At 38.0% G+C, this 13,494-nt stretch overlaps 1 protein-coding gene across 2 annotated transcripts in view; it reads right to left on the reverse strand.

Annotated features, from left to right (window-relative positions):
* Positions 1–936: 936 nt before the first annotated feature.
* LPCAT1 (lysophosphatidylcholine acyltransferase 1) overlaps positions 937–13,494 on the reverse strand; it is a 58,631-nt gene continuing 46,073 nt past the window's right edge. For both annotated transcript variants that reach the window (XM_030446319.1, XM_030446320.1), the window contains 4 exons: positions 8,791–8,944; positions 7,883–7,981; positions 3,743–3,881; positions 937–2,102 (listed from right to left, as the gene is read on the reverse strand). In XM_030446319.1, coding sequence (XP_030302179.1) covers positions 1,918–2,102; positions 3,743–3,881; positions 7,883–7,981; positions 8,791–8,944 — 577 coding nt within the window. In that variant the 3' untranslated portion in view covers positions 937–1,917. The remainder of the gene's footprint in view (positions 2,103–3,742; positions 3,882–7,882; positions 7,982–8,790; positions 8,945–13,494) is intronic.

A 13,494-nucleotide genomic window follows, 5' to 3' on the forward strand; every position in this document is an offset into this window, starting at 1 on the left:
CCAAGTTAAAGGTGCTCAGATTGTCATACTCTACATCATCCGTGCCCCAAGATGTTTTAAGCAGTAATATCCATTCCCTCCTCTGTGGTGCTTACTATTTCTACCCAAGTGTAGTTTCTCACATGCCTAATTTTTCCGAACTATTTCTCCTATTTTTCATTATCAGTTTTAATTCAAATGTTGTCAGCCTGTCTGCTGCAGCCCAGTCACCTTGGCATGCGTTACCTAGATAAATAAAAAAATTAATTATTACCTCTGACTGAGGACCTACTTCCACATACCCCACAGAAAGCATAATTTCTTAGTTATTTTTCCCCGTATCCTTCCCATTAAAGCCAGTTCCAGCCTGGAAACTTGCCACATGCAGTTAGGGATTTCTAAGGACACAGTCTAATATCCTAATGAGCTTTAAAACACCTCCTGCTATTTTAAAAAATAGCATTTGGTACAAACAGATATCCTTCTGCTAAAATTCCTCCCTTTCAAATTTAGTTTTATATTACTGTAATATGTGGAAGATTCAAATGTTAACAGCTTTCCAGTCATGAAATCCTTGTATTTTAGTGCAGTCCTACAAAGTTAGAAATTATTTGAAAGTATTTTGAGTTTGTTTGAAAGTAGAGTTGCCATTGGAGTTATTTCGTGACAGAGTCCTTCTCCCTGCTCCTTGAGGCTTTTGTCACATTTCCTATTCGGAGAAGCTCTGTGGTTTTATAATAATTTAAATGTTTCTCTGAGACCTCCCTTGGTAATTAAGGCATCTGGCTTTACAAAAGGAAAGATAAGAAATGTTACTGATAAAAGTGCTTCAGGCTTGGTGTTTCTGGGTTTTTTGTTGTTTTTTTTCCCACTTCTAATCTATTTTAAGCTTCATATATGTTATATGCACACATGCAATGTTGCTATAGAGATTCAACTAACATTTCTTCAGGATATTCTGCAACTGATTGCTGGCTTGGCCTCTGAAGCAACTGCAACCTTTTCAAAGTTGTGCTGATACCACCGAATTTTCATTGTGTGTTCCACGCTAAGTTATATGCAAGCTTGGTACAAAAGAAATCTGTGATTCCTGATAAACTTAGATTAACTACAATCGTGTAAATGTCTCCCAGTTAAACATTGGGTGGACATGATTTGAATTGATTATAACAGAAAAGCACAAACAGTTTTGTCATGTATTTGCAAAAAGTATGTGGCATGTCAGTTTGGAAAAAAATTCACATTTAATTGCATCCGGAATATTACAGTAGAAAAGAGTTGGGGTGAGGGATAAGGAGCCTTTCCTTTTCATTCTACCATGGAATAGACTGAAAGAGAAACAATGCTGTCATTCAACAGTAAAAATAAAAGGTAATCCTTAGCAAGTTTTTGCATTATTGTTTCCAATCTGTTCACTGAAACCAAAGCAAAGGGCCAAAACGTGCTTGATTTGCTCAAGAGAAGAATCCCACCGAATCAACAAGAGTGACTACGCAAATACGGACAGCAAAGTTTGGCCCCAAATAGACATCCCCATAACCAGGGAAAACACTAATCACCAAAGTGCACTTAACACCATAGTAGCTACAGTTTTCTTTACACATGCATGGTTCGGGCGACACTTTGCACATGAAACCAGCCAATGGGATATAAATAAGTGTGTCGCTTCCTGTTAAATAGGAACATTAATAATGGAGCACATTCACATTTTTGCCTGTCAAAGACGTCTTTGAAAAAAAAAAATAAAAAAAATTAAAAAACCTTTCCCAAAGTAACTTGAAACATGTTAAATATACCACATATGATTCAAAGAATGGAATTTAAAGTAGAAGAACTTCCACACACAAAACGGCTATTTGCTGTATAGTTGGCGTGACTTATGAAAATCCCAAGAAAAGAAAATCCTCTCACCAGGAGAGGAAGGTAACAGTTGTAGTGTTAATTCAGTTTCTTCCACAGGGGCTTGTTTTTATCTTCAGTGTTTTCAGGACTGAAGTCAGTACAGATACCATTAGGAGCAGAAAGAGATGAAGTCTCCAAGTCACTCTCGGCTCCCATCTGATCAGCATAGAGATAATCTTCTGCAAAGTGTGGGTGAAATTCAGCAAATCTGTAGAAGTCATCTAAAAAAAATTGTTGTTACATGGAATCAGCTTTTTGAAACAGAAGGATGCTAAATTTGAATGCCTACACATATATAATCAGATGATCACTCTGGAGAAAAATAGCAGCAGTTAACATAATGCTATCCCCACATCTTGTTTTAGATTCTCAGCTGAAGTTTAACACATCCCCAGACCTGAGATGCTGCAAAGAGTTATACCTAAGCCTTCTCAAAGCACTTCAGACCACAGCTTAGCTGGTATGGTGACGAGGTAAAACATGCTAAGCTTTGCTTTAAAATGCATGAGCAGCACCATGTCTTGACACAGCATCTCCCTGTTCACCAGGGGGAGAGCAGATGCCCTCCAACAGAAAGAGTAGTAATTTCTTAAAATTTGGAAAGTCTTTTGCAAGTATGCAGTTTAATGCTTTGCATTCATAATTCTGTTCAACCTAACAGCAGTTGTCATTGCTACCTTCCACTTTCAAGATTTCAGCATTTCCAAAATCCTAATGTTTCAGAGACTAATACTGTGAGAACACAATAAATTTGTAATATATTATGAAAAAAAAGACAATGAAAAATTTCATTATTTTCATTATATGAAAAATATGAATAAAGGAGGTAAGATGTAGATGTCAGGAAAAAAGAGGGCATGTGAAACAGTACTTATGCCAATTACCCTGTATTTGTTGGGTTTTATACATATGTATATATACATGCATATACACACACACACACATGTGTGTATATATATATTTATGTGGGTAAATGTAGTTGAAGATATTTCCATAGTTGAAGATTTAGATATATATCGCATGAAACAGGAATCATTGGTGTAGAAATTTTGATTTACTAACACTGATGTCTTATTTTTCAAGATTTTTACAAATTACATAACAATTATCCTGAAGGAAGACCATTATAACAGGGCATGTCATAAGCACTTCTACTGGAGATATGTGATATGTTTGCTATCAACAACTCAGACGATATTTAAATGATACAACTAAATTTAGAACTTCACTGCATAAAAGATGAAGAATCTGAAGTAACACACAGTTACTTTGATTTCCAGCATAATCTGTTCACCCAGATCATACGATTTTTCAAATACAACTTTATTGCCTTCATATCACCTGTATTACAGATTAAATACTGAGCAGCCTGCTTAATATCCTCTCATTCCCCCTATCCTCCTAATATCATGACTTATTTTCAAATATGAGGAGAAATTACTAAGGGAGTAGAAAATCTTATATTCCTATGTTCTTGGAGGGCAGAAACGGTGAGGAACAGATACAAGGGATGAAAAACAAAAGGTCAGAGCTAAGATAACTTTCTTAAAAATATGTATTCACATACATGGAAATCACAGAACAAACAGAATATGCTGAAAGCCGTAATTCAGGTGTTGCCTGACTTAATCCTGAAGGCAAAAAACTCTGAAAAGACATAAATCTGATATTTGATATTAAAGGCAAAACTCAAACGCTTTTGTTTTTTTAAAATGTAAATTAAGTTAGTCTGCAGTGCTTTTATCATTGTCAAACTCAGCAAGTTAATTAAAGAAGATAAAGTTTAATAAAAATGTAACTGGTTAGTATATCATATGAATTCAGCAACTTTGACATTTTCAGATCCACTTAAAATACTTACCATATGTAATCTCTCCTTTTTCTTCTTCATCTACAGCTCTAAAGAGGTGCGTAACATTAATCTGTGACACACCCATGGCAGTCTTCAGAATACGAGCTAAATCCTTTTCCATTATAGTTCCATTTTCTGACTGGTACATCTGTGAAGCAAGACAGCAAGATAAATCATTGCAAAGCTGAATGTTATTCCTATAAACAACACCACACTAAGAAGTTATGAAAAGTTAAAATTTGGTATTGGAAATTCTAGTCAGTCTCAGATTGATGCGATTTACTACAGATTCCTGATTAGTCTGAGTAAAAGATAACATTGAATATTGGTTCACCTGTGTACACTTAGAAAGTAAAGCTTGCTATATTCAGAAAAAAACCAACTTTTTACATGACATTTCAATGACATTCAGAGACAAGACTGTTCAACACTAACATGTTCTGCAGCTATGTAACCAAGAATAATTTTTAGGCTATAGGAATACATATCCAAACTCCAAAAGAGTCTGTGAAATCAGGAAATATATTTAAGTCAGCCTAAAGCAAAAGCCATTTCTATTTGGTCAGATGTAAACCTTAAGATTCTTTTGACCAAGGTCAATTGATTTGACAGCCAGTTTGCATAAAATGCCTACTGATACATTAATCAGGAGAATCCTACCCCATAAAGTAATGGGCCTGTAATTTTCTACAGATCCTTATTTAAAATTCTCAGAAACAATAATTTGCTTATTGTTAAGTCCAGAAGCAAAGAGTTTCCTTACAGAGTTAGCTTTACTACTGACAGGAGATTGATAGCTAAAAGTAACTGTTTAATTCTATCTTTGTATATGTACAGCATTTTCACCTGAAAAAGGGATCAGAGTATGTCAAAACATCTGTAACCAATACAGCTTCATTAAGCTTTCTAAAGTAATTTTCCTGTGCGATGGAAAGGAGTTTCTGAAACATCCTTATCTCATTTTCAAACACTACAACACTGCAAATATCAACCCATGTAAAAAAAGTTATTTTGAAAACTTGCTTTTAGCTTCTCTACACCATTGAATAGGTGGGAATCATAGAAAGTCAGGGGTTAGAAGGGACCTTGAAAGATTGAGTCCAACTCACTCATGCCAGAGCTGGGTCACCTACACCAGGTCATACAGGAACACGTCCAGGTGGGCTTTGAGTGTCTCCAGGGAAGGAGACTTCACAACTTCCCTGGGCATCCTGTGCCAGTGCTCTGTCACCCTCACAGTGAAAAAATTCCTCCTTATATTTATACAGAACTGCCTATGCTCCAGTTTATAACCATTGCCTCTTGTCCTATTGTCAGTTACCCCTGAGAAAAGCTTTACTTCATCCTCCTGGCACTCACCCCTTACATATTTATAAACATTAATGAGGTCACCCCTCAAGCTGAAGAGCCCCAGCTCCCTCAGCCTTTCCTCATAAGGGAGATGTTCCATTCCCTTCATCATCTTGGTTGCTCTGTGCTGGTCTCTTCCAAGCAGTTCCCAATCCTTCTGGAACTGAGGGCCCCAGAACTGAGCACAATATTCCAGATGTGGCCTCACCAGGGCAGAGTAGAGGAGGAGCAGAACCTCTCATGACCTACTGACCACCCCCCTTCTGATGCACCCCAGGATGCCATTGGCCTTCTTGGCCACAAGGGCACATTGCTGGCTCATGGTCATCCTTCCATCCGCCAGCACCCCCAGGTCACTGTCCCCTGTGCTGCTTTCCAAAAGCTCAGTACCCAACCTGTGCTGATACCTGGGGTTGTTCTTTCCCAGATGCAAGACTATACACTTGCCCTTGTTGTATTAGATTTCACCCTGCCCAACTCTCCAGTCTGTCCAGGTCTCTCTGAATGGCAGCACAGCTTTCTGGGGGGTCAGCCACTGCACCCACTTTTGTGTCCTCAGCTGACAGTGCACTCTATTCCCTCATCCAGGTCATCAATAAATATACTGAATAGTACTGGTCCCAGTACTGGCCCATGAGGGACTCCACTAGAAACAACTTCCAACTGGACTCCATCCCATTGACTACAACTCTCTGGCTTCTGTCCTTCAACCAGCTCCCAATACACCTCACTACCCAATCATCCAGGTCACACTTCAGTTTAGCTCCAAGGATGCTGTGGGAGATGGTGTCAAATTCCTTACTAAAACTGACAAGACTGAAGAAAATAGGCATAAGGATGTATTTTTCAAAAAAGCAGAAGCTGCTGTCATGAGACAGAACACCTCAATGGAATAAAGGGATCTAGGGGAACAGAAAAGTTTAAGTACTGTGAAAGACAACATTCATGCTCAAATAAGGGATCTTACCTTTTTCTCCCTAGAACCAGACTTACTGTTTCCCAAAGAGTAAGGGCAAGGACAAGACACTTGTTTAATAAAGCCTGCTATATTTTCACAGATCAAGTAGTCAGAAGGTGATACTTTGGTAAGCATCATCTTGGCAATATTTACAACACTCTTGTTTCCTTAGCAATTAGAAAGGAGGATATGTAGCACTTAGTCTGGAGTGCTGCTCTTAAGACTTTATTGCCATAATCCCCCTTTCTCTTTTGACTGTCCACTGTTTTAGGACTCCTGTGGCTCAGTACTTCTTATTTTTCACATTTTTCAATCATACACTAAACACTTCCACTTTTGAAACTTGCTCAGTTATGTGAAATATGACACTTTATGCCCAAAAATTAATGACAAAGAATTTTGCAAAAAAAATAGCAAAATGCCAGAGGACAGCAACTGTTGGAAGTCAAACATTCATGGACTGGCTAGATCTGATCCCTCAATAGCTCCCAGTAAGCTGTGTGAATATTTTACTGTACACAAACACAGGAAAGGGAAGGTAAAAACATAATTAAACAAACAAACTTTTTTTTCCCCCCTCTTTTCTGGAATACTGTGAGCAAAATTTCCTTAGCTCAAGACTTTTTTAACCTTTCTAATCATCAGGATAAAGTGAGTCACACCTGCTTCCCCTTCTTCATAACACAGAACGTTGCAATTCTACAGTTAAATTTATTTTGCAGTTAACCAGGGAACTCAAAATCATGCACCATGAGTTTTAGAATAGAGCAAATAGCAAAGAATCAAATTTTTCTAAGAACCCATTCTATGAAGTTAAAATTAGGTATTAGCAAAAAGAAAATAATAGCCTAACCTGAGCTTTTTTTTCCTCAAAAATGGTTATACAGCACATCATGCATCACAATAGTTACATTTCACTGAAAGGATTCCCAAAAGCCCCCTTCACATTTATTGTAAGCTTCCTCATTTTAGTACAAAGACACAGAGCTGACTAAAGAGCACCTGACTATGTCTCTGTGCCACTAAATAGATCAAATGGAATAAGTAAGGGCAGAATCCTTTCTGCTTTTTCCTCAGGAGTAGCAGTAAGTAACAACAGCTATTAGAAGCAGATTTCCCCCAGTATTTTTAGAAACTAAATATTTTTCTTCCTTACTCCTGGGTCAAATGTGTTTGATACTGGCCAAGTGGTAAGAATGATAGATGTGAACCCTAAATATTCACAGGAGCCTCAGGTCTTTAACAAAACATAGTTAAGGGAGTCATTCAAGTATGTTGAAGAACCTGAAAACAACTACTCAGAAAATAATGCTGCCATGTAGTATCAGGCAAACAAATGCCCTCAAGTCCATGGATTCACCAATGATAACAGCATTAAGAGTTAGCACTCTCCAGTTTCAGTAACATTAAAGATCATTTGAGTTTGAGGCAAAGGAAAAAGACCATGCAGGATGCAACAGGTTTTGCATGTTGAAATAGCAATATTAAGGAAATTAATTCAAGAGCAATAAATCAAGGTGTCAAACTAACCCACCAGAATGGCAAGCATTAAGTATTGCTGCTGTTTTCTTTCCTAAATAGCCGGCATTAAACATCTATCCTGATGCTACAACAAGCCACTGATATTACAACAAAATCAGAAGCTCTTCTGGGAAGCATAAAGTCTGGGCAGAGACTGCAGGAACACAGAAACACAGTAAGACCAAGGAGGAACAAAATCTTAAAGGGAGTAAGAAGATTCATGTCTATTTATCAACTTGAAAAATAAGATTTGCTTGAAAGATTAAAAGAGTAGCAAGCACAACTCCTTAGTCTTTAGTTTAGAGGAAACTATTGCTTACCTGAAATGCCAACTGAATTGTTTCCAGAGTTTTGGATGGCTTACAGACAACTGACAGAGCAATGACAAATTCCCGAATGTCAATTATGTCTTCTTCATTCTGCAAAGGAAAACCTCACCTCAAAATACTGCAATTTGTCTGAGAACTTTATTCATATATGGCTAACAATTACTAAAGATGCAGAATAGTCAGAAGATTATTACATATGCCACTGCAAAAAAAAAAAAAAAAAAAAAAAAAAAAAGTCTCACTGAAATGGAATTAATTCAGGGCAAGAACATGCACCATCAAAGCTCTAAAGCCCTTTTCAGAGTCTCAGTCAGAAGTCATCATTTAAAGACTCTTGGCAGACAGTGCTGCTGCTGTCACCCCTCACTTGGACATTTAAGATCTTTACATTAAGCTATCTGAATTACTGGGCTGAAATTAGTCAGAGAACCAGAGGGCAGGGTAAACTAATTTAAGCCAGAAATACAGGACTGACTGCCAGAAGAATGAAATTTGGCCCCATTTGCCAAGCTCTCAGGTCCTTCAGGTTTCAGACATACTAGAAGAACTAGTGATTTATTTACAAGGGAAGTAAAATATCAGCTAATAGATGTTGCATTCAGTTGCAACAACCTGCAGCAGAGTTTTAGCCCGAATCTTTCTTCTTCATATTTGGAACTAGAAAGAAAATCAGTTTTGTCCAACTGATACTCCTTTTATCTTCTACCTGAATGAATGCTTTATTTAGTTGATGATAGGTGCTCTTACCTTGGTGAAAGGGAAATGCAGTAGGCATATACTGTGGTGAAGTGCTCAAAAGCTCTTAGCACTGACCTCAGTGAATTCAACTGGAACAGAATTGGGCAAAAGAGGAGTTTACCAAAAGCAGTACAATTTTTAAACATGTCGTTGTTTCTTACCTCATCAAAAAGTGCAAACATATTTTCTAATGTGTGAGAAACTGGAACTTCCAAGTACGCTGAAAATTCTTCCAGATCAACTTTTTCTTTTTTCATTTTCATGGCACTCGCAGCATATTTCTCAAGATCATCTTCAAGTGTTTCTGGCTTCAGCCTAAGAAGTGTATTAGTTTTGCACATTTAAAAATAAATCCCATTTTAACAGTATAAATTTCAATATGTCAAATTAAGCAATGGGTGATAATGGTATAAAACCTTACAAAATCTAGAAAAGGAATTACTACGCAACTTGAGTATAAAGTAACATCTTCCTGTAATTTTAAAGCTCCCATTTGTTCTTAAGCCACACTAGAAATTACCTAGCTCTATGTGTAGGCAGTTCAACATGAGCAAGAAGCACAGCCCAGACCTCACTAAGAAGAGATACAAGCCATAGAGAACTAGGTGGGATTTAGGTCACCTGAATATGTCTCTGTTGTAGGACAGTAACATAAACCAATTAAGATTCCAAATTTACTAATGTCACTGAACAGGAAAGGCTTGATACATCTTTCCTAAAAGAACTCAAGGATTACGTAATAGTGATTATACCATTAATCCTGTTTGTAAGTCCCCAGTTTCACTGTCAGTCTGGAGTTGGACATCATCAGGAGGTGACCCAAAGTTACAGCAGCTACACAGCTACAGAAACTCCCTTCAGTCCTTCCTGTTTTAAACCAGATGTTGACTGATGCTTTATAAATAAGCTTTATTTTTTAGTAGGTATCTACTGCACAGTTGACTTTTTTATGGTGTAGCAAGACGAACCTCTTTTAGGGCACAGCACTCCAAGGTCCAACCAGGTGTTCCAGCAGAAACTCACAAATAGTGCTCTGAGTCTATTGCCCTCAGGGTTGACTAGCCTGGATCCGTGCTATTGCTCCAAGAGCAGCCAATCTCTCTGCTGGCTTGCTCAGGACTGAGCTGAGCCTGTGTTTGGAAGCTCACCTTTTATTGGCCCCCTAATCCTGCTCATGCACAGTGGGGGCCCACCCTAATCAGGCACAGGTGGGCTTGACACAAGCTCATGCCCACTGCCTGGCAATTAGTGGCACCTGGTTGCCTCATTTCACTACATTATGGTTTTGTTTGTCTATTTGGGTATTGTTGGGGTTATTTTTGCCTGTGTGTGTTTCTTTTGTTTGTTTGTTAGCTTTTTGGGGAGGTTTTTTCTTTTTTGCTGAGTCAAGCTTCGTATTTTCACTTTGCAGAAAGGAATATTATTATGAACATAAATGGCACTACAGGTATGTGAGGAAATGGGAAATTCCCTTCCCAATGCAACATCAACAAAACCTTGATCAGTAGGTCTCCCCTGAACTGGTTTAGAGCAACATGGGAATGCAAACTTTCCAGTTTAAAGACAAAACAAAACAGTAAAGCCTTCCTCAGTATTCTTCTGCAGGAAAAGCAGATATTTACAGAACTCGCAAGCTTCCACCAGAACTGTTCTCAGACTACAGCTGGGACTCCTCAGCAGCTTCCTCTCAGTGACAAGAATAAATAAAATACTTTATATCAGCATTCTCAGGAGCTTCTGAAAAAAGATAAGAACATTTCTGACAGGATGAATGTCTGGTATGTCAGCTCTAGACCTTAACTGCTTGCTGAAATGACCCTTCCCTTCCTAAAAAAAAAAAAATCACTGCTTCTAAGTAACAACACAACCACTATGCTGTCTGCCCTTACCTAAACTGACTTACAAAAAAAATTACTAATTAAACCACAGCAAGCCCTGTATTTCTGAATAATAAGACCTGAAGATGGAAGAATTCTTCCAGAGACCCATTGCACCTACAGAACATTGAACTATTCTCCATTTTGGCATTAGCACACCTATCTTATGTTTTATTCCTAGACATTATAAAAATAGCAAGGAAACAGTCCTCTGAAACACTTATTTTCCATATTTGAGTAGAAAAATAGCAGGAATGATGACAAAAGAATCCATGGAGGATTTGAGATGCACCCAGAACTCAGAACTTACATGGGAGTCCACAAATAATACACCTCTGTAGTAGCCAAAATGGATTTTAACTGTAGGATGGACAGCTGGCATTTGAATCCTCCCTGGAGGTAAGCCACCACTGGCACAGAATACAGAGTCTAACATCTGTCTCTAAGTCAGAGAAATTTAATTTGCAATGAACTGACTCAAAATTCACCTTCTAGAACTGAGGACTTTTTTAGCAAGTAGTATTCAAGACTTGAGATCTCATGTTCACTAGGCAATTAAACCCCAAAAGCTATAAAGTTTGAAGGCAAAAATCTTGTACAGAACAAAGCATGGCTTTCCATGGATCTTAGACATCTTCAGTTTGGATCTCATAAACATAGGAAGAGGTGGGAGGCAATCTCAAAAGAAGTATATGGATCAGTGAGGCAAACCTATTGCTTTAGCTTGAGTAAGACCGTGCTGTTTTTCTGGTAATTTCTAGCCCTTACAGAACCACAAAATCACTGATATGTGGATCACTGTGACTTACTATGCTGAAATCTTTAGAAGTCAAATGTTCCAAACCACACAACAAGTTCTGAACCAATATGAAATGGTTTGGAAGTCCCAATTCCTTTAAATCTGTTACCTTTATCCCAATGGAGACTGTAAAAGCTAGAAAACCAAGAGTGGATGTCTTTGCACATGAAATTATGCTTGTTTGCCTCATGGCTTCCATGCAGGAGCTAGACTTTACATAACATTATTTGCTGTTGTGGTGTTTTGCTCTATTTTTTTATCCCACTGTACACTAAAGAGAACAAAAAGGTCATTCCTAAGTCCCTGAAGATGAAAAAGGGCTTTTTTCAAGATTAAAAACTGACATCATTCACAGCAGCATTCATAAGGAAAAATGGACCCTTGAATGCAAGATACTTTCAGCATAATTACCACTATTTTCAGAAAGTGAGATGTCTTAAAGCTAGTTTTAGCTGTATTTGACTATTTGAAAACAAACTCCTTTCTTGCATGCTGGGAAACTGCCAAAAACCTTCTAGTGTCTCACAGAGCTGGAAGTTGCATAAGAACAGCTGGATCTTGTAGCTGGCTACTGTAAACTGCAAGTTCAGAGAAACATCCCCTAAGCTAGAAGAGCATAACACAGTTTTATGTCAGCTTTTGTGCTTCTGTGCAACTCCTGTCATAATGAAGAAAGGCTACTAAGGAGCTCTAAAACTGACTTTCTGAATACTCTGGCACACCCTACCTTAATCCATGAGGCAGGAGTCCAGCACAGCTTATATTTGCTATTATTACACCTGATCCATAATTACTTTCTGTAAGGGACAGCACTGCTTTTTCATGAATGTGGATGGACATCCTCCTCCAGAGGTTTCTTCTTGTTACAGGTGATCTCTGAACACACTGGACTCATGGCACTGTTAAATTAGCTGTGAGGGGTTGTTATTTTGAGGATGCAAAGCTCCACCTACAGTCTGAAACACCATTTCAGGCACACATGGACAACAGAAGTTTACATTGCAATCTGGATGATAAAGGGTGTTGAGCAAGAGCAGAGTGGCACCAGGCCTATGAGGCACTCATCTCCTCCTTGAAGAATTTATGAGCCCATAGGGTTATGGCCTGCTAGGATCCTCATGGCCAACTGAATGAGAGATAATATTGGAGATTAGTGGTAAAAATGGAGCTGCTGCTTAATTCAGGTCTTTCTTATCAAAATAATATGGCTCTAAGAGACAGCAGAATTAATTCAAAATAAGTAGGCTTACTAACACTGAACTTCATCAGGGCCATGGAGTGTGTAAGGAAATAAACACTGCAGGCTTGTCAAGGTGGTAAAACATTCTTCCAAGGCAGACATCACTAGTGCTCATCACATGGATACAAGATAAAACTCAGGCTCAGGAAAACAAAGGAGATGCTAAGGATTAAAAAAAAATTCCAAAATAAATTTCTGTCCATAGCTAAAGATAAAAATTACTGACTAAGAGTAATCCTTCCAAGAAAGACAAGAAATCTGTAGGCAAAATGGGATTTTTCTGAAAGTTGACCTCAACAGGATGATTTAGTATAAATGAGATCTTTCAGAAGAAGTGGACAATCAGCAAAGCCACACTGTCTTCAGTGAAAACTACTGTGAACCTTAAAGAGTCCGTGTACCTCATTCATGCACCAGATCAAGAAACTGCCACACCAAAGGGTCTTGTGCCACATGGATACCAATCATAAAATGCACAGAAACCATGATATGATATTATGTTCTTTATATACTTTCTATACTTACTGCTTTTTCATGCACAAATAGCAAGCCAACTGCCATACTAAAAAGGAAAATGTGCCACCTTGTACAAGTGTCAGGGCTGCATAGCCTCCAAAAAAAATCTTTAATTAATATTTGCCAAAAAACTTTCAAGTTAATTAGAAAAAGCAGAAAGTGGAAAACAGTGACTAAAACACTAAACCAGAATGTGAGACATATCCACCCTTGCTAGATACTCCAAATCATACCTGGAGTTTTAAAAGTGAAAGATTTGGGAAAAAAACAACTAGGAAGCAATTAATTAAATAACACAGTAGCAGAGTACTTAATGTTAACAAATTGAAGGGTAAGCAGAAAGCAAGAGAAAAGACAAGAGACCTGTCAGGGGAAAAAAAAAAAAAAAGCACAGGATAAGCAGACAGATGCTCCTTAATCTGACTAGAAGCTT

This window comes from Calypte anna, chromosome 2 (assembly GCF_003957555.1).
Source record: "Calypte anna isolate BGI_N300 chromosome 2, bCalAnn1_v1.p, whole genome shotgun sequence".
Classification (NCBI taxonomy): Eukaryota; Metazoa; Chordata; class Aves; order Apodiformes; family Trochilidae; genus Calypte; species Calypte anna.